The sequence below is a fragment of the Pseudophryne corroboree genome, chromosome 4 (genome assembly GCF_028390025.1).
Source record: "Pseudophryne corroboree isolate aPseCor3 chromosome 4, aPseCor3.hap2, whole genome shotgun sequence".
Lineage (NCBI taxonomy): Eukaryota > Metazoa > Chordata > Amphibia > Anura > Myobatrachidae > Pseudophryne > Pseudophryne corroboree.
The window spans coordinates 357,345,438-357,372,792 of record NC_086447.1 but is presented as its reverse complement, the minus strand read 5'-3'; the positions used below and the strand labels follow the sequence as shown (position 1 = coordinate 357,372,792).

The 27,355-nt window shown below is 44.5% G+C and overlaps 1 protein-coding gene across 1 annotated transcript in view; it reads right to left on the bottom strand.

The window, feature by feature from the left end:
* The window catches only part of LOC134910910 (mucin-3B-like), a 380,580-nt gene that overhangs the window by 118,577 nt on the left and 234,648 nt on the right, over positions 1-27,355 (bottom strand). The window contains exons 30-34 of the mRNA XM_063919296.1: positions 18,093-18,329; positions 17,752-17,874; positions 17,477-17,599; positions 13,236-13,361; positions 10,430-10,555 (exon numbers count right to left, since the gene is read on the bottom strand). Coding sequence (XP_063775366.1) covers positions 10,430-10,555; positions 13,236-13,361; positions 17,477-17,599; positions 17,752-17,874; positions 18,093-18,329 — 735 coding nt within the window. The remainder of the gene's footprint in view (positions 1-10,429; positions 10,556-13,235; positions 13,362-17,476; positions 17,600-17,751; positions 17,875-18,092; positions 18,330-27,355) is intronic.

The window sequence follows — 27,355 nt, the reverse complement described above, 5'->3', positions numbered from 1 at the left end:
GGGGAAGGTTAGGGTTAAGCTGTAGAAGGGATGAGTTTGGGTTAGGTATAGGGTTACAATTCTTACCAGGATGTATCAGGATTCTGTCTGTCGGGATTCTGTTGTTAGTCATCTGACTCTCAGGATCCTGACTGCCGGGATTTCGTACCCAACCAATGGAAACTATAACCGGAGACCCCTAGTGAACTACTGCTGGTGATGCTCAGCAATTGCCACCACAATGAAAGAAACAAGGAAGAACGGCTGCGCTGGATTTCAGAAATAAATGTGATGTAATCAGTATTGAGAGCCAACGTATCAATTGTAAAAATAGCAGATTTATTAAAACACTAACAATGTATTGAATAAAAAGCAAATAGACATAAAAGTTCCTCAATCACTTAGTCTCAAGGTGTCAATCAATTTGCACTTGCGGCGTATAATGCTACAGTCCGTGTTCCGTAGGTGAAGGATAGTACTGCTAATGGTGCACAGAAATGAGCACAGATTGCAATTGTAAGGCTCCTGTGATGGAGTATAGATGTATTGCCGGTGGGTCATTCAGTAATTATTACCTCTCCAGTGGGCTGGTCCGTTTGCCGGGCGTCCCCGGTCTGGTATCCTGCTTTGCCCACAGATGCGATGCAGCGGAGAGGAGACAAGATGCCGTGTGTGGTCGGCTGTATAGTGCGGCTTGAATGACAGTGGCTGCTGTTCTTTGAAAAAGTCACGTGGAACGTGACGAAACGCGTTAGGACCCACCTCTACACACCTCGCTCAGGTGTCTCACAATTAGTGCAGAGCACAGCATTTTCAGACGGCAACATTCCGGTTCCATCTCTGCTCCCAGCAGCCGCTGTCATTCAAGCCGCACCAGCCAGCCGACCACACACGGCATCTTGTCTCCTCTCCGCTGCATCGCATCTGTGGGCAACGCAGGATACCAGACCGGGGACGCCCGGCAAACGGACCAGCCCACTGGAGAGGTAATAATTACTGAATGACCCACCGGCAATACATCTATACTCCATCACAGGAGCCTTACAATTGCAATCTGTGCTCATTTCTGTGCACCATTAGCAGTACTATCCTTCACCTACGGAACACGGACTTTAGCATTATACGCCGCAAGTGCAAATTGATTGACACCTTGAGACTAAGTGATTGAGGAACTTTTATGTCTATTTGCTTTTTATTCAATACATTGTTAGTGTTTTAATAAATCTGCTATTTTTACAATTGATACGTTGGCTCTCCATACTGATTACATCACATTTATTTCTGAAATCCAGCGCAGCCGTTCTTCCTTGTTTCTTTCATTCCTTGCCACACTATAACACATATAGTTTCTGGCTAGCGCAGGATTTCTGAAATAGGTTTCAATAATAATTATTATCATCCTCTGCTGAGGCGCTGTTATGACAGTTAATATTCTTTGGTTTTGTAATTGCCACCATAAGCCTATGATGAATAGCAAAATAATAGCTTTTGCAGGAGAGATATATAGACCCTCTTGTGACAGATGCAGTCTCTCTTTGCTTAAAACAACAAATATATTAATGTTTTTCTTTATCTTAAGAACACTTCCAAGACAAGCTGCAATGCAACTCTTTGGAGTAGGTGTTGGAAAAATCATGCAGGAACATTACTCTCAGTGGGAAATCTTTTGACCCCCATCCAGGTGTAGTAGTGAAAATACAACTTAGTGTATACAGTAGAGATGAGCGCCTGAAATTTTTCGGGTTTTGTGTTTTGGTTTTGGGTTCGGTTCCGCGGCCGTGTTTTGGGTTCGAACGCGTTTTGGCAAAACCTCACCGAATTATTTTTGTCGGATTCGGGTGTGTTTTGGATTCGGGTGTTTTTTTCCAAAAACACTAAAAAACAGCTTAAATCATAGAATTTGGGGGTCATTTTGATCCCAAAGTATTATTAACCTCAAAAACCATAATTTACACTCATTTTCAGTCTATTCTGAATACCTCACACCTCACAATATTATTTTTAGTCCTAAAATTTGCACCGAGGTCGCTGTGTGAGTAAGATAAGCGACCCTAGTGGCCGACACAAACACCGGGCCCATCTAGGAGTGGCACTGCAGTGTCACGCAGGATGTCCCTTCCAAAAAACCCTCCCCAAACAGCACATGACGCAAAGAAAAAAAGAGGCGCAATGAGGTAGCTGTGTGAGTAAGATTAGCGACCCTAGTGGCCGACACAAACACCGGGCCCATATAGGAGTGGCACTGCAGTGTCACGCAGGATGGCCCTTCCAAAAAACCCTCCCCAAACAGCACATGACGCAAAGAAAAAAAGAGGCGCAATGAGGTAGCTGACTGTGTGAGTAAGATTAGCGACCCTAGTGGCCGACACAAACACCGGGCACATCTAGGAGTGGCACTGCAGTGTCACGCAGGATGTCCCTTCCAAAAAACCCTCCCCAAACAGCACATGACGCAAAGAAAAAAAGAGGCGCAATGAGGTAGCTGTGTGAGTAAGATTAGCGACCCTAGTGGCCGACACAAACACCGGGCACATCTAGGAGTGGCACTGCAGTGTCACGCAGGATGTCCCTTCCAAAAAACCCTCCCCAAACAGCACATGACGCAAAGAAAAAAAGAGGCGCAATGAGGTAGCTGTGTGAGTAAGATTAGCGACCCTAGTGGCCGACACAAACACCGGGCCCATCTAGGAGTGGCACTGCAGTGTCACGCAGGATGTCCCTTCCAAAAAACCCTCCCCAATCAGCACATGATGCAAAGAAAAAGAAAAGAAAAAAGAGGTGCAAGATGGAATTATCCTTGGGCCCTCCCACCCACCCTTATGTTGTATAAACAAAACAGGACATGCACACTTTAACCAACCCATCATTTCAGTGACAGGGTCTGCCACACGACTGTGACTGATATGACGGGTTGGTTTGGACCCCCCCCAAAAAAGAAGCAATTAATCTCTCCTTGCACAAACTGGCTCTACAGAGGCAAGATGTCCACCTCATCTTCACCCTCCGATATATCACCGTGTACATCCCCCTCCTCACAGATTATCAATTCGTCCCCACTGGAATCCACCATCTCAGCTCCCTGTGTACTTTGTGGAGGCAATTGCTGCTGGTCAATGTCTCCGCGGAGGAATTGATTATAATTCATTTTAATGAACATCATCTTCTCCACATTTTCTGGATGTAACCTCGTACGCCGATTGCTGACAAGGTGAGCGGCGGCACTAAACACTCTTTCGGAGTACACACTTGTGGGAGGGCAACTTAGGTAGAATAAAGCCAGTTTGTGCAAGGGCCTCCAAATTGCCTCTTTTTCCTGCCAGTATAAGTACGGACTGTGTGACGTGCCTACTTGGATGCGGTCACTCATATAATCCTCCACCATTCTATCAATGTTGAGAGAATCATATGCAGTGACAGTAGACGACATGTCCGTAATCGTTGTCAGGTCCTTCAGTCCGGACCAGATGTCAGCATCAGCAGTCGCTCCAGACTGCCCTGCATCACCGCCAGCGGGTGGGCTCGGAATTCTGAGCCTTTTCCTCGCACCCCCAGTTGCGGGAGAATGTGAAGGAGGAGATGTTGACAGGTCGCGTTCCGCTTGACTTGACAATTTTGTCACCAGCAGGTCTTTCAACCCCAGCAGACCTGTGTCTGCCGGAAATAGAGATCCAAGGTAGGCTTTAAATCTAGGATCGAGCACGGTGGCCAAAATGTAGTGCTCTGATTTCAACAGATTGACCACCCGTGAATCCTTGTTAAGCGAATTAAGGGCTGCATCCACAAGTCCCACATGCCTAGCGGAATCGCTCCGTGTTAGCTCCTTCTTCAATGCCTCCAGCTTCTTCTGCAAAAGCCTGATGAGGGGAATGACCTGACTCAGGCTGGCAGTGTCTGAACTGACTTCACGTGTGGCAAGTTCAAAGGGCATCAGAACCTTGCACAACGTTGAAATCATTCTCCACTGCACTTGAGACAGGTGCATTCCATCTCCTATATCGTGCTCAATTGTATAGGCTTGAATGGCCTTTTGCTGCTCCTCCAACCTCTGAAGCGTATAGAGGGTTGAATTCCACCTCGTTACCACTTCTTGCTTCAGATGATGGCAGGGCAGGTTCAGTAGTTTTTGGTGGTGCTCCAGTCTTCTGTACGTGGTGCCTGTACGCCGAAAGTGTCCCGCAATTTTTCTGGCCACCGACAGCATCTCTTGCACGCCCCTGTCGTTTTTTAAAAAATTCTGCACCACCAAATTCAAGGTATGTGCAAAACATGGGACGTGCTGGAATTTGCCCATATTTAATGCACACACAATATTGCTGGCGTTGTCCGATGCCACAAATCCACAGGAGAGTCCAATTGGGGTAAGCCATTCCGCGATGATCTTCCTCAGTTGCCGTAAGAGGTTTTCAGCTGTGTGCGTATTCTGGAAAGCGGTGATACAAAGCGTAGCCTGCCTAGGAAAGAGTTGGCGTTTGCGAGATGCTGCTACTGGTGCCGCCGCTGCTGTTCTTGCGGCGGGAGTCCATACATCTACCCAGTGGGCTGTCACAGTCATATAGTCCTGACCCTGCCCTGCTCCACTTGTCCACATGTCCGTGGTTAAGTGGACATTGGGTACAACTGCATTTTTTAGGACACTGGTGAGTCTTTTTCTGACGTCCGTGTACATTCTCGGTATCGCCTGCCTAGAGAAGTGGAACCTAGATGGTATTTGGTAACGGGGGCACACTGCCTCAATAAATTGTCTAGTTCCCTGTGAACTAACGGCGGATACCGGACGCACGTCTAACACCAACATAGTTGTCAAGGACTCAGTTATCCGCTTTGCAGTAGGATGACTGCTGTGATATTTCATCTTCCTCGCAAAGGACTGTTGAACAGTCAATTGCTTACTGGAAGTAGTACAAGTGGGCTTACGACTTCCCCTCTGGGATGACCATCGACTCCCAGCGGCAACAACAGCAGCGCAGCAGCAGTAGGCGTTACACGCAAGGATGCATCGGAGGAATCCCAGGCAGGAGAGGACTCGTCAGACTTGCCAGTGACATGGCCTGCAGGACTATTGGCATTCCTGGGGAAGGAGGAAATTGACACTGAGGGAGTTGGTGGGGTGGTTTGCGTGAGCTTGGTTACAAGAGGAAGGGATTTACTGGTCAGTGGACTGCTTCCGCTGTCACCCAAAGTTTTTGAACTTGTCACTGACTTATTATGAATGCGCTGCAGGTGACGTATAAGGGAGGATGTTCCGAGGTGGTTAACGTCCTTACCCCTACTTATTACAGCTTGACAAAGGGAACACACGGCTTGACACCTGTTGTCCGCATTTCTGGTGAAATACCTCCACACCGAAGAGCTGATTTTTTTGGTATTTTCACCTGGCATGTCAACGGCCCTATTCCTCCCACGGACAACAGGTGTCTCCCCGGGTGCCTGACTTAAACAAACCACCTCACCATCAGAATCCTCCTGGTCAATTTCCTCCCCAGCGCCAGCAACACCCATATCCTCCTCATCCTGGTGTACTTCAACACTGACATCTTCAATCTGACTATCAGGAACTGGACTGCGGGTGCTCCTTCCAGCACTTGCAGGGGGCGTGCAAATGGTGGAAGGCGCATGCTCTTCACGTCCAGTGTTGGGAAGGTCAGGCATCGCAACCGACACAATTGGACTCTCCTTGTGGATTTGGGATTTCAAAGAACGCACAGTTCTTTGCGGTGCTTTTGCCAGCTTGAGTCTTTTCAGTTTTCTAGCGAGAGGCTGAGTGCTTCCATCCTCATGTGAAGCTGAACCACTAGCCATGAACATAGGCCAGGGCCTCAGCCGTTCCTTGCCACTCCGTGTGGTAAATGGCATATTGGCAAGTTTACGCTTCTCCTCCGACAATTTTATTTTAGGTTTTGGAGTCCTTTTTTTTCTGATATTTGGTGTTTTGGATTTGACATGCTCTGTACTATGACATTGGGCATCGGCCTTGGCAGACGACGTTGCTGGCATTTCATCGTCTCGGCCATGACTAGTGGCAGCAGCTTCAGCACGAGGTGGAAGTGGATCTTGATCTTTCCCTAATTTTGGAACCTCAACTTTTTTGTTCTCCATATTTTATAGGCAGAACTAAAAGGCACCTCAGGTAAACAATGGAGATGGATGGATTGGATACTAGTATACAATTATGGACGGACTGCCACGGTTAGGTGGTATAAAAAAACCACGGTTAGGTGGTATATAATACAATTATGGATGGACGGACTGCCTGCCGAGTGCCGACACAGAGGTAGCCACAGCCGTGAACTACCGCACTGTACACTGGTTGATAAAGAGATAGTAGTATACTCGTAACAACTAGTATGACGACGGTATAAAGAATGAAAAAAAAACCACGGTTAGGTGGTATATATTATAATACAATTATGGTTGGACGGACTGCCTGCCGAGTGCCGACACAGAGGTAGCCACAGCCGTGAACTACCGCACTGTACACTGGTTGATAAAGAGATAGTAGTATACTCGTAACAACTAGTATGACGACGGTATAAAGAATGAAAAAAAAACCACGGTTAGGTGGTATATATTATAATACAATTATGGTTGGACGGACTGCCTGCCGAGTGCCGACACAGAGGTAGCCACAGCCGTGAACTACCGCACTGTACACTGGTTGATAAAGAGATAGTAGTATACTCGTAACAACTAGTATGACGACGGTATAAAGAATGAAAAAAAAACCACGGTTAGGTGGTATATATTATAATACAATTATGGTTGGACGGACTGCCTGCCGAGTGCCGACACAGAGGTAGCCACAGCCGTGAACTACCGCACTGTACACTGGTTGATAAAGAGATAGTAGTATACTCGTAACAACTAGTATGACGACGGTATAAAGAATGAAAAAAAAACCACGGTTAGGTGGTATATAATACAATTATGGTTGGACGGACTGCCTGCCGAGTGCCGACACAGAGGTAGCCACAGCCGTGAACTACCGCACTGTACACTGGTTGATAAAGAGATAGTAGTATACTCGTAACAACTAGTATGACGACGGTATAAAGAATGAAAAAAAAACCACGGTTAGGTGGTATATATTATAATACAATTATGGTTGGACGGACTGCCTGCCGAGTGCCGACACAGAGGTAGCCACAGCCGTGAACTACCGCACTGTACACTGGTTGATAAAGAGATAGTAGTATACTCGTAACAACTAGTATGACGACGGTATAAAGAATGAAAAAAAAACCACGGTTAGGTGGTATATATTATAATACAATTATGGATGGACGGACTGCCTGCCGAGTGCCGACACAGAGGTAGCCACAGCCGTGAACTACCGCACTGTACACTGGTTGATAAAGAGATAGTAGTATACTCGTAACAACTAGTATGACGACGGTATAAAGAATGAAAAAAAAACCACGGTTAGGTGGTATATATTATAATACAATTATGGTTGGACGGACTGCCTGCCGAGTGCCGACACAGAGGTAGCCACAGCCGTGAACTACCGCACTGTACACTGGTTGATAAAGAGATAGTAGTATACTCGTAACAACTAGTATGACGACGGTATAAAGAATGAAAAAAAAACCACGGTTAGGTGGTATATATTATAATACAATTATGGATGGACGGACTGCCTGCCGAGTGCCGACACAGAGGTAGCCACAGCCGTGAACTACCGCACTGTACTGTGTCTGCTGCTAATATAGACTGGTTGATAAAGAGATAGTATACAATACTACTAATATACTGGTGGTCAGGCACTGGTCACCACTAGTCACACTGGCAGTGGCACTCCTGCAGCAAAAGTGTGCACTGTTTAATTTTAATATAATATTATTTATCATGTACTCCTGGCTCCTGCTATAACAACCTGCAGTGCTCCCCAGTCTCCCCCACAATTATAAGCTTTATATACAATACATTGATGTGCAGCACACTGGGCTGAGCAGTGCACACAGACTGAGTCACTGTGTGACTGTGTATCGTTTTTTTCAGGCAGAGAACGGATATATTAAATAAAACAAACAACTGCACTGTCTCTGGTGGTCACTGGTCACTGTGGTCGTCAGTCACTAAACTCTGTCTGCACTCTCTTCTAATCTACAGTATCACAGCAATCTCTCTCTCTCTCTCTCTTCTAAATCTAATCTAAATGGAGAGGACGCCAGCCACGTCCTCTCCCTATCAATCTCAATGCACGTGTGAAAATGGCGGCGACGCGCGGCTCCTTATATAGAATCCGAGTCTCGCGATAGAATCCGAGCCTCGCGAGAATCCGACAGCGTCATGATGACGTTCGGGCGCGCTCGGGTTAACCGAGCAAGGCGGGAAGATCCGAGTCGCTCGGACCCGTGAAAAAAAAAGTGAAGTTCGTGCGGGTTCGGATTCAAAGAAACCGAACCCGCTCATCTCTAGTATACAGGCGCACCAAAATAAAAAGAGTTAAATACAGAGTAATGTACCCGTGCCTTGACGTGCCAATGAGGAATAAACACTCCCCATTTTGCATGCACGACTCAAAGGGAATTTGTTATTCACAAGGAGGATGAACACACCCCTATACTTGGCTGTCCCACATCTGGTACTGGAGCCCAAGGTATCTCTTGGTGGTCCTAGCTATATGAATATTAAAGCTAATGTCATACAAATATTAACATTTATAACTGTGATGCAGGAAATAATGACTACTCCAATGTACTGTGTTTGATTTGACATTTTAACCTATGCACATGCAGTATAGCTTGGGGGGGGGGGGGATGCAAAGTTGTAGTAAATTAATGAAAGTGGATGGATAAGAGCAATAGCAGGTAGGACTTTGAAATTACACTTTAGTTTAACTGATGTGTGCAATCCTATGACAGAAAACTATCCTTTAATGATAGAGCAAAGCAAATGCACAGAGAACTTACAAACAGTGGAATGGACGTGTGCAACTGCTGCTGATAGCAGTCAAATAGTAAACTATGAGTTGTGTACATCCTTTTCCAATTTACAAATAACCATTCAAGATAAAAGTATTAGTATGTGTAACGCTGCCCACAAACTCATTTTTTCTGACATTTTAAACCATTTCAAACAAAGGTTCAGAGACATTCATTTGTGTGTGGAATTCTAACAATCATGTGATCCTCATTAATACTTGATAGAGCTCATTGACATTTAGTTGGGTAAACAGAGGAATACCACGTCTATGGCCAAATTACTAACACATCTAATGTGAACAGATGTATCAGCCCAAATAATAATAATAATAATAATAATAATAATAATAATAATATTAAAATGACATAATAACAAATCTAACCAAAGCAGTTGTAATTGCTATAGGGAAGACAGCTTAGTGCTCTTGCGCTGTGTCTCCCTGCCCGGCTGGCTCCACTGCACATGCACAGGATCTTGCTATCATCGCGAGATCTCCCATGTGAATCCTGAAGCTGGCACCTGCTAGAGCCAGGGACAGAGCAGTCACTGCTGTAGTGTATAAGCAATGACACCAGCAGCTGTCGAAATCTATAGCAGCAGGTGTCAGAGCGGTCATCGTTGCTGACTGTTCATACATTGCTCTGCATATCGGTGTGCTATCTTTTAGATAGCAAACCCTGTCACCTTGCACACACTGCCGCTGTAATATATGGGGGGGGAGTGGTATCAGTGCACATAACGTGTGCTAATACCTCTTCTGGTGTCAGACTGGGGCATGTAGGGGCCCAGCCTTCAGAGGTAGTGTTGCCAGCCACCACATTGGTTTTCCTAACTGTTAGAGAGGGCATGGGCTGGGCCCTTTGATAAATATATACAGTAAATACTGCTAGTGCATGCATGATAATGTACCAGATTGATAACAGCAATACACTGTAGATATACGTATATGTATGTATAATGTATAATTCAATGCACAGTCTGGAACCTGGTCCCTCGAGAAGGGGGCAGGCACTTAAGCAATGGGGCAAACATGGTTTTCCCCCTGTACCCCTTTGGGCCAGTTCCACCCTGACCTCTTTCCCCCTATATAGTGTCATGGTTAACATTAGGGTAGGAGGTCTATTTACAAAGCTTTGGATGAGATAAATGGACGGAGATAAAGTATCAGCCAATCAGCTCCTAACTGCTATGTCACAAACTGTGTTTGAAAAATGACAGTTAGGAGCTGATTGGCTGGTACTTTACCTCCAACCACTTTATCTCCATCCAAGACTTAGTAAATAGACCCCAGAGTTTGGTCAACAGATCAACCTGTTGAGTTTATGACAGTGTCAACATGTTAAAAGATGACATTGTGCATGTCAACATAATGATTATGTCAACATGTATTCTGAGAACATGGTGTACCTGTGGTTGTCGACATATTACTTGGATAAGAAATGAGCATCATAGGAAAGCACAAGCTACTGTAGAACAAAATTGGATTTTCACTTTAAACAATACACATAAGCACGGGTTTCAGTACCGTCACACTTGGAGTTGTTCCGTTCATTCACTTTGTAGCCATTCTCACAACTGCAGATGTGTCCACCCAGAAAACTGGTGCAAATCTGTTCACAGTGTGTTGTGTTTAAGAGGCACTCATCAATAACTAGAAAAGAGTACATAAATAGGTACAGTATATTGATGTTTGTCACAATGAAAATTGTTACAATTATTGATTACAATGGAGTTGATGCTGGGTTGAATACATTTGTTGGCCTAATTTAGCATGGATCACTAAATTGCTAAATCACATATTTGCTGATTACTGGTGGACTGCTCATGAGCTGTAAATGTATTGCGCATGCGCAAAGGCCGATTTGCGATTGCTGTGCATTCGCAGGCTCAGTGAAATGCAATCAAAATTTGATTGACAGGAAGTGACTGTTTGTGGGAGGCAAAATGGCATTTGTGGGGAGAGGTTGGGAAAATTCAGGCGTGTCATGGCCATTTTCAGGGCGTATATCTGATGTCATCTGCGATCACTTGCAATTAAAAACATGGCGCCGCTACAAATTTATTCACATTATTCTGACTAGGCATGGGTCAACTGCAACTGTTGATGATACTCAGTTTCTGCGTATAGATTGCAATTCTGTTACTGCATACGTAGAGTTGCGATCGCATCAGTGTGTGTCTTACCATTTCAGGGCAGCTCTTCACAAGCAATTTTTAACAGTAGCAGTTTTGAGACAATCACAATTTCAGTCTCAATAGCGTTTCAAGCTGAAGTAGGCCTTGCGTCCAAATTCACAGGCATGCATTTATACAGGTTGAGTATCCCTTATCCAAAATGCTTGGGACCAGAAGTATTTTGGATATCGTTTTTTTTTTCCGTATTTTGGAATAATTGCATACTATAATGAGATATCATGGTGATGGGACCTAAGTCTAAGCACAGAATGCATTTATGCTTCATATACACCTTATACACACAGCCTGAAGGTCATTTAATACAATATTTTTAATAACTCTAAACAAAGTTTGTATACAGTGAGCCATCAGTAAACAAAGGTTTCACTATCTCACTCTCACTCAAAAAAGACCGTATTTCAGAATATTTGGATATGGGATACTCAACCTGTACAAGTACTGCAATTGTATGCATATCTTTTCTTTCTTTCAATTTTTTACTATTTTTTATTATATTTTTATTTTTTTACTTTATAAAGCATTCTAATGGAAGTAAGTGAAACTTGATTTTATTAGCAAAGGACATTTCTCAATAAAGTTTTATCAAAGTTTTTACTATATAAAGACTACCCTGAGAGAGGCACTTCCCCCCTTGAAATAGAATCTTGCACGATTTGAAATGCGTTGGTGCGCAGAGGGAACTGGTGGGACCACCAGTGACGTGCGATGGGGTGAGGCAGGTGAGGCAGAGCCTTTCCCGCCATACTAACGTTTATGCCAACATTTTGACTGTATAAAGTATATGGAAAATACAAAGAATTTGTTTGAAATATCTTCTTTGCATTATTCTAATAATTTTTATAGCCTAAACTCTGGAGTGAAAAGTCTATGGCAGGTGAGGCTTATCTTCTCCGCACATCTCTGATTAACCCTAACCAAATTCCCAGGAGTCCATAGTGCTACACCTATGTATAATGCCCAGATGTACCCTTTGGCTCATATACTGCATGTAAATTTGGCTCTGGTGCTAGCCAGTGGCTCCTAAGCCATTTAGCTCACCACACGTCCCTGGGGACCACTACAAACTCCATACCACATGCTTAAACAACGGGCGTCCGACGTCACAAGCAGCAGCCGCCGGGACTAGGAATCACCCCCACTGCCTCCCTTCCCGGACCCCAGCAAATGGCACTGCACATGCCGCCAACATAGGGTAAGGTACGGAGAGTTATCTTCAGAGCCCAGAGGGCAATCACGGGCAAAAATAAGTTTAACCAGCCTGAAGCTGCGGTATTTAACGAAAGTCTCCCATTCCCAAACTATTATTTACTTTATTTTATTTATTGTCATTGTTTCATATCATACACATTAGCACTCATATCTTTAAAACATAATACACAAAACTTTATATTGAGCTGCTTACACTACTGATATCAGTGCAGCATACTGCTTATTATTCATTATGCATATGCAATATTACAAAAATTACAAGATGCAGAAGATCTGCAACAGTAGGATATGTGCCAGGTATAAATTAGTTAAAAAAAATAAAAAATAATAATTTTGATAGAGAAATATACATAAAAAAACCCTCTTGAATACATCAGATATAATATCATATCAGGTGCACAAAAAAGGCTTGAAAAAATATGCTCATTAAATTAAATAATATAAGCACAAGCATTCAGCTGGAAGTTTATAATCAGCCAATCCAAAGAGGCTACCTAGTGCTCATGATCACCATCATCATCATCATCATCAGCATATGTTTGCACAAACTCTTTGATACAATTTATATGTCTTTGACAGCTGTGTATGTTTCTCTCTGCATACAGTATTTGCATCTGTCCAAAGCTATGTGAACATGCTCCCCCTGCATTATGCTGCTCCCCCCCCCCCCCCCCCCCCCCACATCCCAAACTTTTCTCTGCACATGTACAGAACCACTTTGTGATGCTATGCAAACTGGCATAAGACCAACTCTGCATCAGTTCCCATATCTTTACCTTTTAAATCTGCAGTTACAAAAATTTTAGCTTAAAAATAATTGAACTGAGGTAAAATAGAGAAGACAATTTCTCAAATAATTTAATGGAAGTGGCCTTCCTTCATATTCTTAGCATTATTTGGAGTATTTTTGGCAAAGTGTCACTTACCTGTACAGTTCACACCATCCCCAGTGTAGTTTGTCATGCAATCACAGTGGAATGAGCCAGCCACATTGGAGCAGACAGCATTTACAGAGCAGTTGTTAAGTCCTGGAGAAATACACTCATCGATATCTGCAAAATATGAAAATTGTAGAGACTGGTTAAATGTTATGCTGCAAATTGTGTACCCTGTAACTCTTTCTTAAAAACAGATTTATTAGCCACAAACTGTGGTATAGTAATTTAGGAAATGTTAATATTAATAACGTGATAAACTATTTAGGTATAAATATAGTAATACATGGTAAATCCACAGATCAGCCATAACATTAAAACTACTAAGGCATAGGGGGTAATTCCAAGTTGATCGCAGCAGGAATTCTGTTAGCAATTGGGCAAAACCATGTGCATTGCAGGGGAGGCAGATATAACATTTGCAGAGAGAGTTAGATTTGGGTGTGGTGTGTTCAATCTGCAATCTAATTTGCAGTGTAAAAATAAAGCAGACAGTATTTACCCTGCACAGAAATAAAATAACCCACCCAAATCTAACTCTCTCTGCAAATGTTATATCTGCCTCCCCTGCAGTGCACATGGTTTTGCCCAACTGCTAAAAAATTTCCTGCTGCGATCAACTTGGAATTACCCCCATAGTGAATAATATTGATTATCTCACTACAATGGCACCTGTCAAGGTGTGGGATACAGTCAGCACTTGAATTGGAAGCAGTAAAAATGGCCAAGCATAAGGATCTTAGCGACGCTGACAAGAGCCCAATTGTGATGGATAGACGACTAGGTCAGACTATCTCTCAAAAAATGTTCCAGGTATGCAATGATAAGTACAGATATAGCAACACTAATCGTGGCTACATCTGCACTACATGAGCTCTACCGGCGCTGCTAAGGGCGCCCACACCTAGCCGTGCCGAGCTCCTATTCATGTGAATGGGGCATAAGCACATCTAAGACACACGTGCGCCCCAGGCATGCACTGTGTCACGCCTAACAAGGTTCGATTGCAGTAAGATGTAGCCACGATGGGTGTGGCTACATCTATGCCTACCAAAAGTTGTCCAAGAAAGGACAAATGGTGAACCAGTGACAGGGTCACAGGCACCCAAGGCCCATTGATTCACATGGGGAGTGAATGGTAGCCCCCCAAAGTCCAGCTACTGTAGCACAAATTGCCAAAAAATTGAGTCAGAACACACAGCACTTCTAGTTTGCAGTGTGTAGGGTACATATCTGGAGACCATCCAGAGTGCTCATGCTGACCCCTGCCCACTGTTGAAAGTGCCTACAATAGGCACGTGAGTATCCAAACTGGACCATGGTGCAATGGAAGAATGTGGCCCGGTCTGACAAATCATGCTTTCTTTTACATCATGTGGATGGCTGGGTGCATGTCTTTTACCTGGGAGGAGATGGCAATGTGATGCACTATGGGGAGAAGGCAAGATGGCGGAAGCAATGTTTTCTTGGAAAACCTTGTGTCCTGCCAATCATGTGGATGCTACTGTTACACGTATCACCTACCTAAACATTGTTGCAGACCAAGTACAAAACTTCATGGCAACAGTATTTCCTGATGGCAGTGCCTTCTTTTAGCATGATAATGCGCTCTGCTACACTGCAAATATTGTTCAGGAATAGTTTGAGGAACATGATAAGTTCAAAAGGTGATGACTTGGACAGGGCTGCCATCAGAAATTGTGAGGCCCGGGACTGAAAATAAAGAATATTGTTTTTTGTAGCAGAACTACAAGTCCCAGCAAGCCTCCCCCGCAAGCTGGTACTTGGAAAACCACAACTACCAGCATGCGGGGGGAAACGGGCCCGCTGGTACCTGTAGTTCTACTGCAAAAAAAATACCCAAATAAAAACAGTACACACACACCGTGATAGTAAAACTTTATTACATACATGCACACCGACACACACATACTTACTGTACCTATGTTGACACGCCGACTCGGTCCCCTTCTCCACGTAGAATCCATGGGGTACCTGTAAATAAAATGATACTCACAAAAATCCTGTGTCCTCTTCTTGTTTGTAATCCACGTACTTGGCAAAATAATAAAACGCAAAACCCGGACCACGCACTGAAAAGGGTCCCATGTTTACACATGGGACCCCTTTCCCCGAATGCTGGGACCCCCCGCAACTCCTTTCAGTGCGTGAATCGGGTTTTGCATTTTATTATTTTGCCAAGTACGTGGATTACAAACAAGAAGAGGACAGTTCTACACTGGATTTTTGTGAGTATAATTTTATTTACAGGTACACCATGGATTCTATGTGGAGAAGGGGACAGAGTCGGCGTGTCAACATAGGTAAGTGTGTGTGTGTCGGTGTGCATGTATGTAATAAAGTTTTACTATCACGGTGTGTGTGTACTGTTTTTATTTGGGTATTTCCCCCCCCCGCATGCTGGTACTTGTGGTTCTCCAAGTATCAGCTTGCGGGGAGGCTTGCTGGGACTTGTAGTTCTGCTACAAAAAACAATATTCTTTATTTTGTCACTTGACTATCAGCCTCCCATCCGCAGCCCTTGAATGGGGGGGGGGGCAGCCTCGGGCTTCACCCCTGGCCCTTGGGTGGCTGGAGGGGGCCCTTAATTTAAGGGGTCCCCACTCCTCCAGGGTACCCCGGCCAGGGGTGACTAGTTGGGGATTTAATGCCACGGCCGCAGGGACCGGTATAAAAGTGTCCCCCGGCTGTGGCATTATCTCTCCAGCTAGTGGAGCCCGGTCCTGGTGTGAAAAATACAGGGGGCCCCTACGTCTTTTGTCCCCCATATTTTTTGCACCAGGACCGGATGCAGAGCCCGGTGCTGGTTGTGAAAATACGGGGGATCCCCTGTCATCCCCCCCCCCCGTATTTTTACAACCAGGACCGGCTCAAAGAGCCCGAGGCTGGTTATGCTTAGGACGGGGGACCCCACGCATTTTTTTCTTGATTTTGAACCCATTTCCACCCCTTCCCACTGAAAAACATGCTCTGATCTCTCCATATTATTTTAGTCAGTAAAAAAAAAAAATATTCTTTTAAAAAATATATTAAATAATACTTGTGGCTCCTAAATAGACAAACCAAGTAGATAATCCCTTCTAATATAAATAGATATGCTATTAGCAATAAAAAAAACACAAAAAAAAACATGTTTTTAACATTTTTTATTAGATCCCGCCAGCAAAATGAGGCCAACTGAAATTTACGAAATTACTGTCGAAAAGCACTGTTGTCGAATCGACATTCTTCAATTGAATATACTTTTGTTGAAAAGCCAAATTTTTACCATTGCAGACATGTCAAATTTGACAACTGTCGAATTGCAAAAAGTCGAATTTGAAACTGACTTTTTTTTGTCGAAAAGTACTGTATTGCATTGTCGAATCATTTTTTTGTGTCAAAAATGCCCCTGTTTTTTTACATTTGCGGCAATTCGACCGCAATTGCATATGGCTCATAGTTTAACTGATGTAATAACACTAAGACAGAGAAACTAAAAATAGTAATTTAAAACAAAAAAAAAATATTTTTTTCTCTTTTCCTTATTTAATTTGAACAAATAATAAAAGCTACGTTTAAATTTACCTGATCTGAATGGGTGTGATACACTTGACCAGCGTTCGGGATGACGGCATCCTGACAGAGTCATGACGAGGTAGGTAATTATACTTACCCTCCCCAAACACCCCCTGACTCTAACCCTCTCTTCCCGCAGCCTACACCTAACCAGAATACCAGTAGTGCCTAAATCTAACCCCCCACCCCCGCATCCTTACCCTAACCCTCCCCAGTAGTGCCTAACCCTCCCTCCCCTGCAACTTAACCATAACCTTCCCCAGGGGTGACTAAACCAATCCCCCCCCACTCCTCGCAGCCTAACCCTAAACCCTCCCTTCCCCGCAGCCTAACCCTGACCATCTCAGGGGGTGCCTAAACCTAACCCCCGCCCCACCCCCGTGAGCGAACACTACTATTGGCTTTTTATTTTACACACTTGATATGCTATCCTAGTGATAACAACCTGAGTTGCCCTCGATTTATTTGGCCTTCTCATATCATTTGCTGTACAGTACTTAATATGCACTCTCTGAATACATTTTTATTATAGACATTGATGGATGTGTTTGGTCCTGGGTCTACTAGATCCTTAATGTGAACAGAAAATTAATAATGCAGTCAGTAGTGTACAGCACACATAAATGTGACTATAGACAACATTCTGTACATACCTATGCAACTCTCATTGACGTGTTGGTAACCTGGATGACACACACATGTAAAACTGCCCTCTGTGTTTATGCAGCTTCTATCTGTACCTTGACAGTATTGTGGAAAGCTGCATTCATCAATATCTGTAACATAATATAAACATATATTTGTTATTAGTTCTCTATATAGCATAAAATACAAAACATAAAGGGGTCTATTTATTACTTTACACTGGGTATAAAACTCTAGTAAAATGCAAAAGATAGAATTATTGCAACTCCAGGAATGTACTTACCTATACAGGTTCCATTCTCAAGGGTGTATCCAAAATTGCAAAAGCAGTCATAGCTGCCATTGGTGTTGCTACAGGTTGCATGTAATCGACAGATCAAAGGATCTATATAACACTCATCAATATCTGAAAATGAGTATAATACACTATCTTTTATATTAAATATAAATAAAACTGGATTAAGTTAAAGATATGGAATGATAGGTAAGATACTGTAGGACGAAAAGAAGACGATAGCAATTAGTGGTGGTGGTGGTGATTTAGATATAACATGTCAGACATGATGTAAATAAAATAATGTACTGCAGCATAAGATATTTCATTTCAGCCGTCACATAACTCACCTACACAATGCATCCCATCACCGGAGTATCCACTCCTGCATGTACATATATAGGATCCTTCTGTGTTGTAACAGTCTGCCCATAAGCTGCAATTGTTCACTCCAAGGAAGCACTCATCAATGTCTGTGCATTTCTCACCACCATAACCTGCCTCACAGTCACAGTGGTAAGAGCCGAGTGTGTTAAAGCAGGTGGAATACGAAGGGCAGGTAGTATTCTCCAGACATTCATTAATATCTGCAGTGAATAAAGAGAGATTTTTGAGTAAGCAGGTATATATGTAAGTGGGAAAACAATTAAAATAAAACCACAAAGAGCATGTAAAACATTATATTTTAACTCTTTCATGGTAAGTTATGTTCGATTTCTTTATTGTTTAAGTAAATTTATTCCTTTGCAAACAATATATACTGTATATATATATATATATATATATATATAGTTATAGTAGAGATGAGCGGGTTCTGATTTACTCGTTTCTTTATGCCAGAATTATCGCCATTTCTTATTTTCTGGATTTTTCTTATTGGTTATCCAAAACACGTGACGTCAATAGCCAATAAGGAGATTCGGGTAAATCCGAGTAAAACCGAACCCGCTCATCTCTAGTTTATAGTAGAGATGAGCGGGTTCGGTTCCTCGGAATCCGAACCCGCCCGAACTTCAGCTTTTTTTACACGGATCCGAGCGACTCGGATCTTCCCGCCTTGCTCGGTTAACCCGAGCGCGCCCGAACGTCATCATGACGCTGTCGGATTCTCGCGAGGCTCGGATTCTATCGCGAGACTCGGATTCTATATAAGGAGCCGCGCGTCGCCGCCATTTTCACACGTGCATTGAGATTGATAGGGAGAGGACGTGGCTGGCGTCCTCTCCATTTAGATTAGAAGAGAAAGGGTGAGATTGAGACAGAGACACTTGATTTACTGGAGCTTAGGAGTACTAGAGAGTGCAGAGTTTACTAGTGACTGACCACTGACCAGTGACCACCAGTGCAGTTTTATTTAATATAATCCGTTCTCTGCCTGAAAAAAACGATACACAGTGACTCAGTCACATACCATATCTGTGCTCAGCCCAGTGTGCTGCATCATCTATGTATAATATCTGACTGTGCTCACACAGCTTAATTGTGGGGGAGACTGGGGAGCAGTTATAGGTTATAGCAGGAGCCAGGAGTACATATTATTAAAATTAAACAATGCACACTTTTGCTGCAGGAGTGCCACTGCCAGTGTGACTGACCAGTGACCTGACCACACTGACCACCAGTATAGTATACTATATTGTGATTGCCTGAAAAAGTTAAACACTCGTCGTGTGACTTGTGTGGTGTTTTTTTATTCTATAAAAAACTCATTCTGCTGACAGACAGTGTCCAGCAGGTCCGTCATTATATAATATATACCTGTCCGGCTGCAGTAGTGATATATATATATTTTTTATATCATTATTTATCATCCAGTCGCAGCAGACACAGTATGGTAGTTCACGGCTGTAGCTACCTCTGTGTCGGCACTCGGCAGTCCATCCATAATTGTATACCACCTACCCGTGTTTTTTTTTTTCTTTCTTCTTTATACATACTACATCTCATTATCATCCAGTCTATATTAGCAGCAGACACAGTACAGAACGGTAGTCCACGGCTGTAGCTACCTCTGTGTCGGCATTCGGCAGTCCATCCATAATTGTATACCACCTACCCGTGGTTTTTTTTTCTTTCTTCTTTATACATACTACATCTCATTATCAACCAGTCTATATTAGCAGCAGACACAGTACAGTACGGTAGTCCACGGCTGTAGCTACCTCTGTGTCGGCACTCGGCAGTCCGTCCATAATTGTATACCACCTACCCGTGGTTTTTTTTTCTTTCTTCTTTATACATACTACATCTCATTATCATCCAGTCTATATTAGCAGCAGACACAGTACAGTACGGTAGTCCACGGCTGTAGCTACCTCTGTGTCGGCACTCGGCAGTCCATCCATAATTGTATACCACCTACCCGTGGTTTTTTTTCCCTTCTTTATACATACTACATCTCATTATCATCCAGTCTATATTAGCAGCAGACACAGTACAGTACGGTAGTCCACGGCTGTAGCTACCTCTGTGTCGGCACTCGGCAGTCCATCCATAATTGTATACCACCTACCCGTGGTTTTTTTTTCTTTCTTCTTTATACATACTACATCTCATTATCATCCAGTCTATATTAGCAGCAGACACAGTACAGTACGGTAGTCCACGGCTGTAGCTACCTCTGTGTCGGCACTCGGCAGTCCGTCCATAATTGTATACCACCTACCCGTGGTTTTTTTTTCTTTCTTCTTTATACATACTACATCTCATTATCATCCAGTCTATTTTAGCAGCAGACACAGTATAGTACGGTAGTCCATGGCTGTAGCTACCTCTGTGTCAGCACTCGGCAGTCCGTCCATAATTGTATACCACCTACCCGTGGTTTTTTTTTCTTTCTTCTTTATACATACATACTACATCTCATTATCAACCAGTCTATATTAGCAGCAGACACAGTACAGTACGGTAGTCCACGGCTGTAGCTACCTCTGTGTCAGCACTCGGCAGTCCATCCATAATTGTATACCACCTACCCGTGGTTTTTTTTTCTTTCTTCTTTATACATACTACATCTCATTATCATCCAGTCTATATTAGCAGCAGACACAGTACAGTACGGTAGTCCACGGCTGTAGCTACCTCTGTGTCGGCACTCGGCAGTCCGTCCATAATTGTATACCACCTACCCGTGTTTTTTCTTTCTTTCTTCTTTATACATACTACATCTCATTATCAACCAGTCTATATTAGCAGCAGACACAGTACAGTACGGTAGTCCACGGCTGTAGCTACCTCTGTGTCGGCACTCGGCAGTCCATCCATAATTGTATACCACCTACCCGTGGTTTTTTTTTTCTTCTTTATACATACTACATCTCATTATCATCCAGTCTATATTAGCAGCAGACACAGTACAGTACGGTAGTCCACGGCTGTAGCTACCTCTGTGTTGGCACTCGGCAGTCCATCCATAATTGTATACCACCTACCCGTGGTTTTTTTTTTCTTCTTTATACATACTACATCTCATTATCATCCAGTCTATATTAGCAGCAGACACAGTACAGTACGGTAGTCCACGGCTGTAGCTACCTCTGTGTCGGCATTCGGCAGTCCGTCCATAATTGTATACCACCTACCCGTGTTTTTTTTATTTCTTCTTTATACATACATACTACATCTCATTATCAACCAGTCTATATTAGCAGCAGACACAGTACAGTACGGTAGTCCACGGCTGTAGCTACCTCTGTGTCGGCACTCGGCAGTCCATCCATAATTGTATACTAGTATCCATCCATCTCCATTGTTTACCTGAGGTGCCTTTTAGTTGTGCCTATTAAAATATGGAGAACAAAAATGTTGAGGTTCCAAAATTAGGGAAAGATCAAGATCCACTTCCACCTCGTGCTGAAGCTGCTGCCACTAGTCATGGCCGAGATGATGAAATGCCAGCAACGTCGTCTGCCAAGGCCGATGCCCAATGTCATAGTACAGAGCATGTCAAATCCAAAACACCAAATATCAGTAAAAAAAGGACTCCAAAACTTAAAATAAAATTGTCGGAGGAGAAGCGTAAACTTGCCAATATGCCATTTACCACACGGAGTGGCAAGGAACGGCTGAGGCCCTGGCCTATGTTCATGGCTAGTGGTTCAGCTTCACATGAGGATGGAAGCACTCAGCCTCTCGCTAGAAAAATGAAAAGACTCAAGCTGGAAAAAGCACAGCAAAGAACTGTGCGTTCTTCGAAATCCCAAATCCACAAGGAGAGTCCAATTGTGTCGGTTGCGATGCCTGACCTTCCCAACACTGGACGTGAAGAGCATGCGCCTTCCACCATTTGCACGCCCCCTGCAAGTGCTGGAAGGAGCACCCGCAGTCCAGTTCCTGATAGTCAGATTGAAGATGTCAGTGTTGAAGTACACCAGGATGAGGAGGATATGGGTGTTGCTGGCGCTGGGGAGGAAATTGACCAGGAGGATTCTGATGGTGAGGTGGTTTGTTTAAGTCAGGCACCCGGGGAGACACCTGTTGTCCGTGGGAGGAATATGGCCGTTGACATGCCTGGTGAAAATACCAAAAAAATCAGCTCTTCGGTGTGGAAGTATTTCACCAGAAATGCGGACAACATTTGTCAAGCCGTGTGTTCCCTTTGTCAAGCTGTAATAAGTAGGGGTAAGGACGTTAACCACCTCGGAACATCCTCCCTTATACGTCACCTGCAGCGCATTCATAATAAGTCAGTGACAAGTTCAAAAACTTTGGCCGACAGCGGAAGCAGTCCACTGACCAGTAAATCCCTTCCTCTTGTAACCAAGCTCACGCAAACCACCCCACCAACTCCCTCAGTGTCAATTTCCTCCTTCCCCAGGAATGCCAATAGTCCTGCAGGCCATGTCACTGGCAATTCTGATGATTCCTCTCCTGCCTGGGATTCCTCCGATGCATCCTTGCGTGTAACGCCTACTGCTGCTGGCACTGCTGTTGTTGCTGCTGGGAGTCGATGGTCATCCCAGAGGGGAAGTCGTAAGCCCACTTGTACTACTTCCAGTAAGCAATTGACTGTTCAACAGTCCTTTGCGAGGAAGATGAAATATCACAGCAGTCATCCTGCTGCAAAGCGGATAACTGAGGCCTTGACAACTATGTTGGTGTTAGACGTGCGTCCGGTATCCGCCGTTAGTTCACAGGGAACTAGACAATTTATTGAGGCAGTGTGCCCCCGTTACCAAATACCATCTAGGTTCCACTTCTCTAGGCAGGCGATACCGAGAATGTACACGGACGTCAGAAAAAGACTCACCAGTGTCCTAAAAAATGCAGTTGTACCCAATGTCCACTTAACCACGGACATGTGGACAAGTGGAGCAGGGCAGAGTCAGGACTATATGACTGTGACAGTCCACTGGGTAGATGTATGGACTCCCGCCGCAAGAACAGCAGCAGCGGCACCAGTAGCAGCATCTGCAAACGCCAACTCTTTCCTAGGCAGGCTACGCTTTGTATCACCGGTTTCCAGAATACGCACACAGCTGAAAACCTCTTACGGCAACTGAGGAAGATCATTGCGGAATGGCTTACCCCAATTGGACTCTCCTGTGGATTTGTGGCATCGGACAGCGCCAGCAATATTGTGTGTGCATTAAATATGGGCAAATTCCTGCACGTCCCATGTTTTGCACATACCTTGAATTTGGTGGTGCAGAATTTTTAAAAAAACGACAGGGGCGTGCAAGAGATGCTGTCGGTGGCCAGAAGAATTGCGGGACACTTTCGGCGTACAGGCACCACGTACAGAAGACTGGAGCACCACCAAAAACTACTGAACCTGCCCTGCCATCATCTGAAGCAAGAAGTGGTAACGAGGTGGAATTCAACCCTCTATATGCTTCAGAGGTTGGAGGAGCAGCAAAGGCCATTCAAGCCTATACAATTGAGCACGATATAGGAGGTGGAATGCACCTGTCTCAAGCGCAGTGGAGAATGATTTCAACGTTGTGCAAGGTTCTGATGCCCTTTGAACTTGCCACACGTGAAGTCAGTTCAGACACTGCCAGCCTGAGTCAGGTCATTCCCCTCATCAGGCTTTTGCAGAAGAAGCTGGAGACATTGAAGGAGGAGCTAACACGGAGCGATTCCGCTAGGCATGTGGGACTTGTGGATGGAGCCCTTAATTCGCTTAACAAGGATTCACGGGTGGTCAATCTGTTGAAATCAGAGCACTACATTTTGGCCACCATGCTCGATCCTAGATTTAAAGCCTACCTTGGATCTCTCTTTCCGGCAGACACAAGTCTGCTGGGGTTGAAAGACCTGCTGGTGAGAAAATTGTCAAGTCAAGCGGAACGCGACCTGTCAACATCTCCTCCTTCACATTCTCCCGCAACTGGGGGTGCGAGGAAAAGGCTCAGAATTCCGAGCCCACCCGCTGGCGGTGATGCAGGGCAGTCTGGAGCGACTGCTGATGCTGACATCTGGTCCGGACTGAAGGACCTGACAACGATTACGGACATGTCGTCTACTGTCACTGCATATGATTCTCTCAACATTGAAAGAATGGTGGAGGATTATATGAGTGACCGCATCCAAGTAGGCACGTCACACAGTCCGTACTTATACTGGCAGGAAAAAGAGGCAATTTGGAGGCCCTTGCACAAACTGGCTTTATTCTACCTAAGTTGCCCTCCCACAAGTGTGTACTCCGAAAGAGTGTTTAGTGCCGCCGCTCACCTTGTCAGCAATCGGCGTACGAGGTTACATCCAGAAAATGTGGAGAAGATGATGTTCATTAAAATGAATTATAATCAATTCCTCCGCGGAGACATTGACCAGCAGCAATTGCCTCCACAAAGTACACAGGGAGCTGAGATGGTGGATTCCAGTGGGGACGAATTGATAATCTGTGAGGAGGGGGATGTACACGGTGATATATCGGAGCTTGATGATGAGGTGGACATCTTGCCTCTGTAGAGCCAGTTTGTGCAAGGAGAGATTAATTGCTTCTTTTTTGGGGGGGGGTCCAAACCAACCCGTCATATCAGTCACAGTCGTGTGGCAGACCCTGTCACTGAAATGATGGGTTGGTTAAAGTGTGCATGTCCTGTTTTGTTTATACAACATAAGGGTGGGTGGGAGGGCCCAAGGACAATTCCATCTTGCACCTCTTTTTTCTTTTATTTTTCTTTGCGTCATGTGCTGTTTGGGGAGGGTTTTTTGGAAGGGCCATCCTGCGTGACACTGCAGTGCCACTCCTAGATGGGCCCGGTGTTTGTGTCGGCCACTAGGGTCGCTTATCTTACTCACACAGTCAGCTACCTCATTGCGCCTCTTTTTTTCTTTGCGTCATGTGCTGTTTGGGGAGGGTTTTTTGGAAGGGACATCCTGCGTGACACTGCAGTGCCACTCCTAGATGGGCCCGGTGTTTGTGTCGGCCACTAGGGTCGCTTATCTTACTCACACAGTCAGCTACCTCATTGCGCCTCTTTTTTTCTTTGCGTCATGTGCTGTTTGGGGAGGGTTTTTTGGAAGGGACATCCTGCGTGACACTGCAGTGCCACTCCTAGATGGGCCCGGTGTTTGTGTCGGCCACTAGGGTCGCTTATCTTACTCACACAGTCAGCTACCTCATTGCGCCTCTTTTTTTCTTTGCGTCATGTGCTGTGTGGGGAGGGTTTTTTGGAAGGTACATCCTGCGTGACACTGCAGTGCCACTCCTAGATGGGCCCGGAGTTTGTGTCGGCCACTAGGGTCGCTTATCTTACTCACACAGCTACCTCATTGCGACTCTTTTTTTCTTTGCGTCATGTGCTGTTTGTGGAGGGTTTTTTGGAAGGGACATCCTGCGTGACACTGCAGTGCCACTCCTAGATGGGCCCGGTGTTTGTGTCGGCCACTAGGGTCGCTTATCTTACTCACACAGCTACCTCATTGCGCCTCTTTTTTTCTTTGCGTCATGTGCTGTTTGGGGAGGGTTTTTTGGAAGGGACATCCTGCGTGACACTGCAGTGCCACTCCTAGATGGGCCCGGTGTTTGTGTCGGCCACTAGGGTCGCTTATCTTACTCACACAGTCAGCTACCTCATTGCGCCTCTTTTTTTTTTTGCGTCATGTGCTGTTTGGGGAGGGTTTTTTGGAAGGGACATCCTGCGTGACACTGCAGTGCCACTCCTAGATGGGCCCGGTGTTTGTGTCGGCCACTAGGGTCGCTTATCTTACTCACACAGCTACCTCATTGCGCCTCTTTTTTTCTTTGCGTCATGTGCTGTTTGGGGAGGGTTTTTTGGAAGGGACATCCTGCGTGACACTGCAGTGCCACTCCTAGATGGGCCCGGTGTTTGTGTCGGCCACTAGGGTCGCTTATCTTACTCACACAGCGACCTCGGTGCAAATTTTAGGACTAAAAATAATATTGGCCCTCATTCCGAGTTGATCGGTCGCAAGGCGAATTTAGCAGAGTTACACACGCTAAGCCGCCGCCTACTGGGAGTGAATCTTAGCTTCTTAAAATTGCGACCGATGTATTCGCAATATTGCGATTACTAACTACTTAGCAGTTTCTGAGTAGCTCCAGACTTACTCTGCCTGTGCGATCATTTCAGTGCTTGTCGTTCCTGGTTGACGTCACAAACACACCCAGCGTTCGCCCAGGCACTCCCACCGTTTCCCCGGCCACTCCTGCGTTTTTTCCGGAAACGGTAGCGTTTTCAGCCACACGCCCCTGAAACGCCGTGTTTCCGCCCAGTAACACCCATTTCCTGTCAATCACATTACGATCGCCGGAGCGAAGAAAAAGCCGTGAGTAAAAATACTTTCTTCATAGTAAAGTTACTTGGCGCAGTCGCAGTGCGAACTTTGCGCATGCGTACTAAGCGGATTTTCACTGCGATGCGATGAAAAAGAACGAGCGAACAACTCGGAATGAGGGCCATTGTGAGGTGTGAGGTATTCAGAATAGACTGAAAATGAGTGGAAATTATGGTTTTTGAGGTTAATAATACTTTGGGATCAAAATGACCCCCAAATTCTATGATTTAAGCTGTTTTTTAGGGTTTTTTGAAAAAAACACCCGAATCCAAAACACACCCGAATCCGACAAAAAAAATTCGGTGAGGTTTTGCCAAAACGCGGTCGAACCCAAAACACGGCCGCGGAACCGAACCCAAAACCAAAACACAAAACCCGAAAAATTTCCGGCGCTCATCTCTAGTTTATAGTATATAGTGTATATTGTAGTGGATAGAGAGGTTCAAAACAACTGTGATGTGTTTATCTAGCAGGTTGTCTGGATCTGAACAAAAATTGGACAATTGACAATTCTCAAACTGAATTTAAAGAAATGCAGCTGAATTTGTGCCAGACAATCTATTTCAACCATGCTTGAGGCAGTTTGACCTTGGTTTGGCAAGAAAGACCTAATTTTCAAATTGCAAAAGCAAATCAGCACACAGTACAGTATTTTGATGACACGTACTATGGGGGTAATTCCAAATTGATCGCAGCAGGATTTTTGATAGCAACTGGCCAAAACCATGTGCACTGCAGGGGAGGCAGATATAACATTTGCAGAGAGAGTTAGATTTGGGTGTGGTGTGTTCAATCTGCAATCTAATTTGCAGTGTAAAAATAAAGCAGCCAGTATTTACCCTGCACAGAAACAAGGGCCCTCATT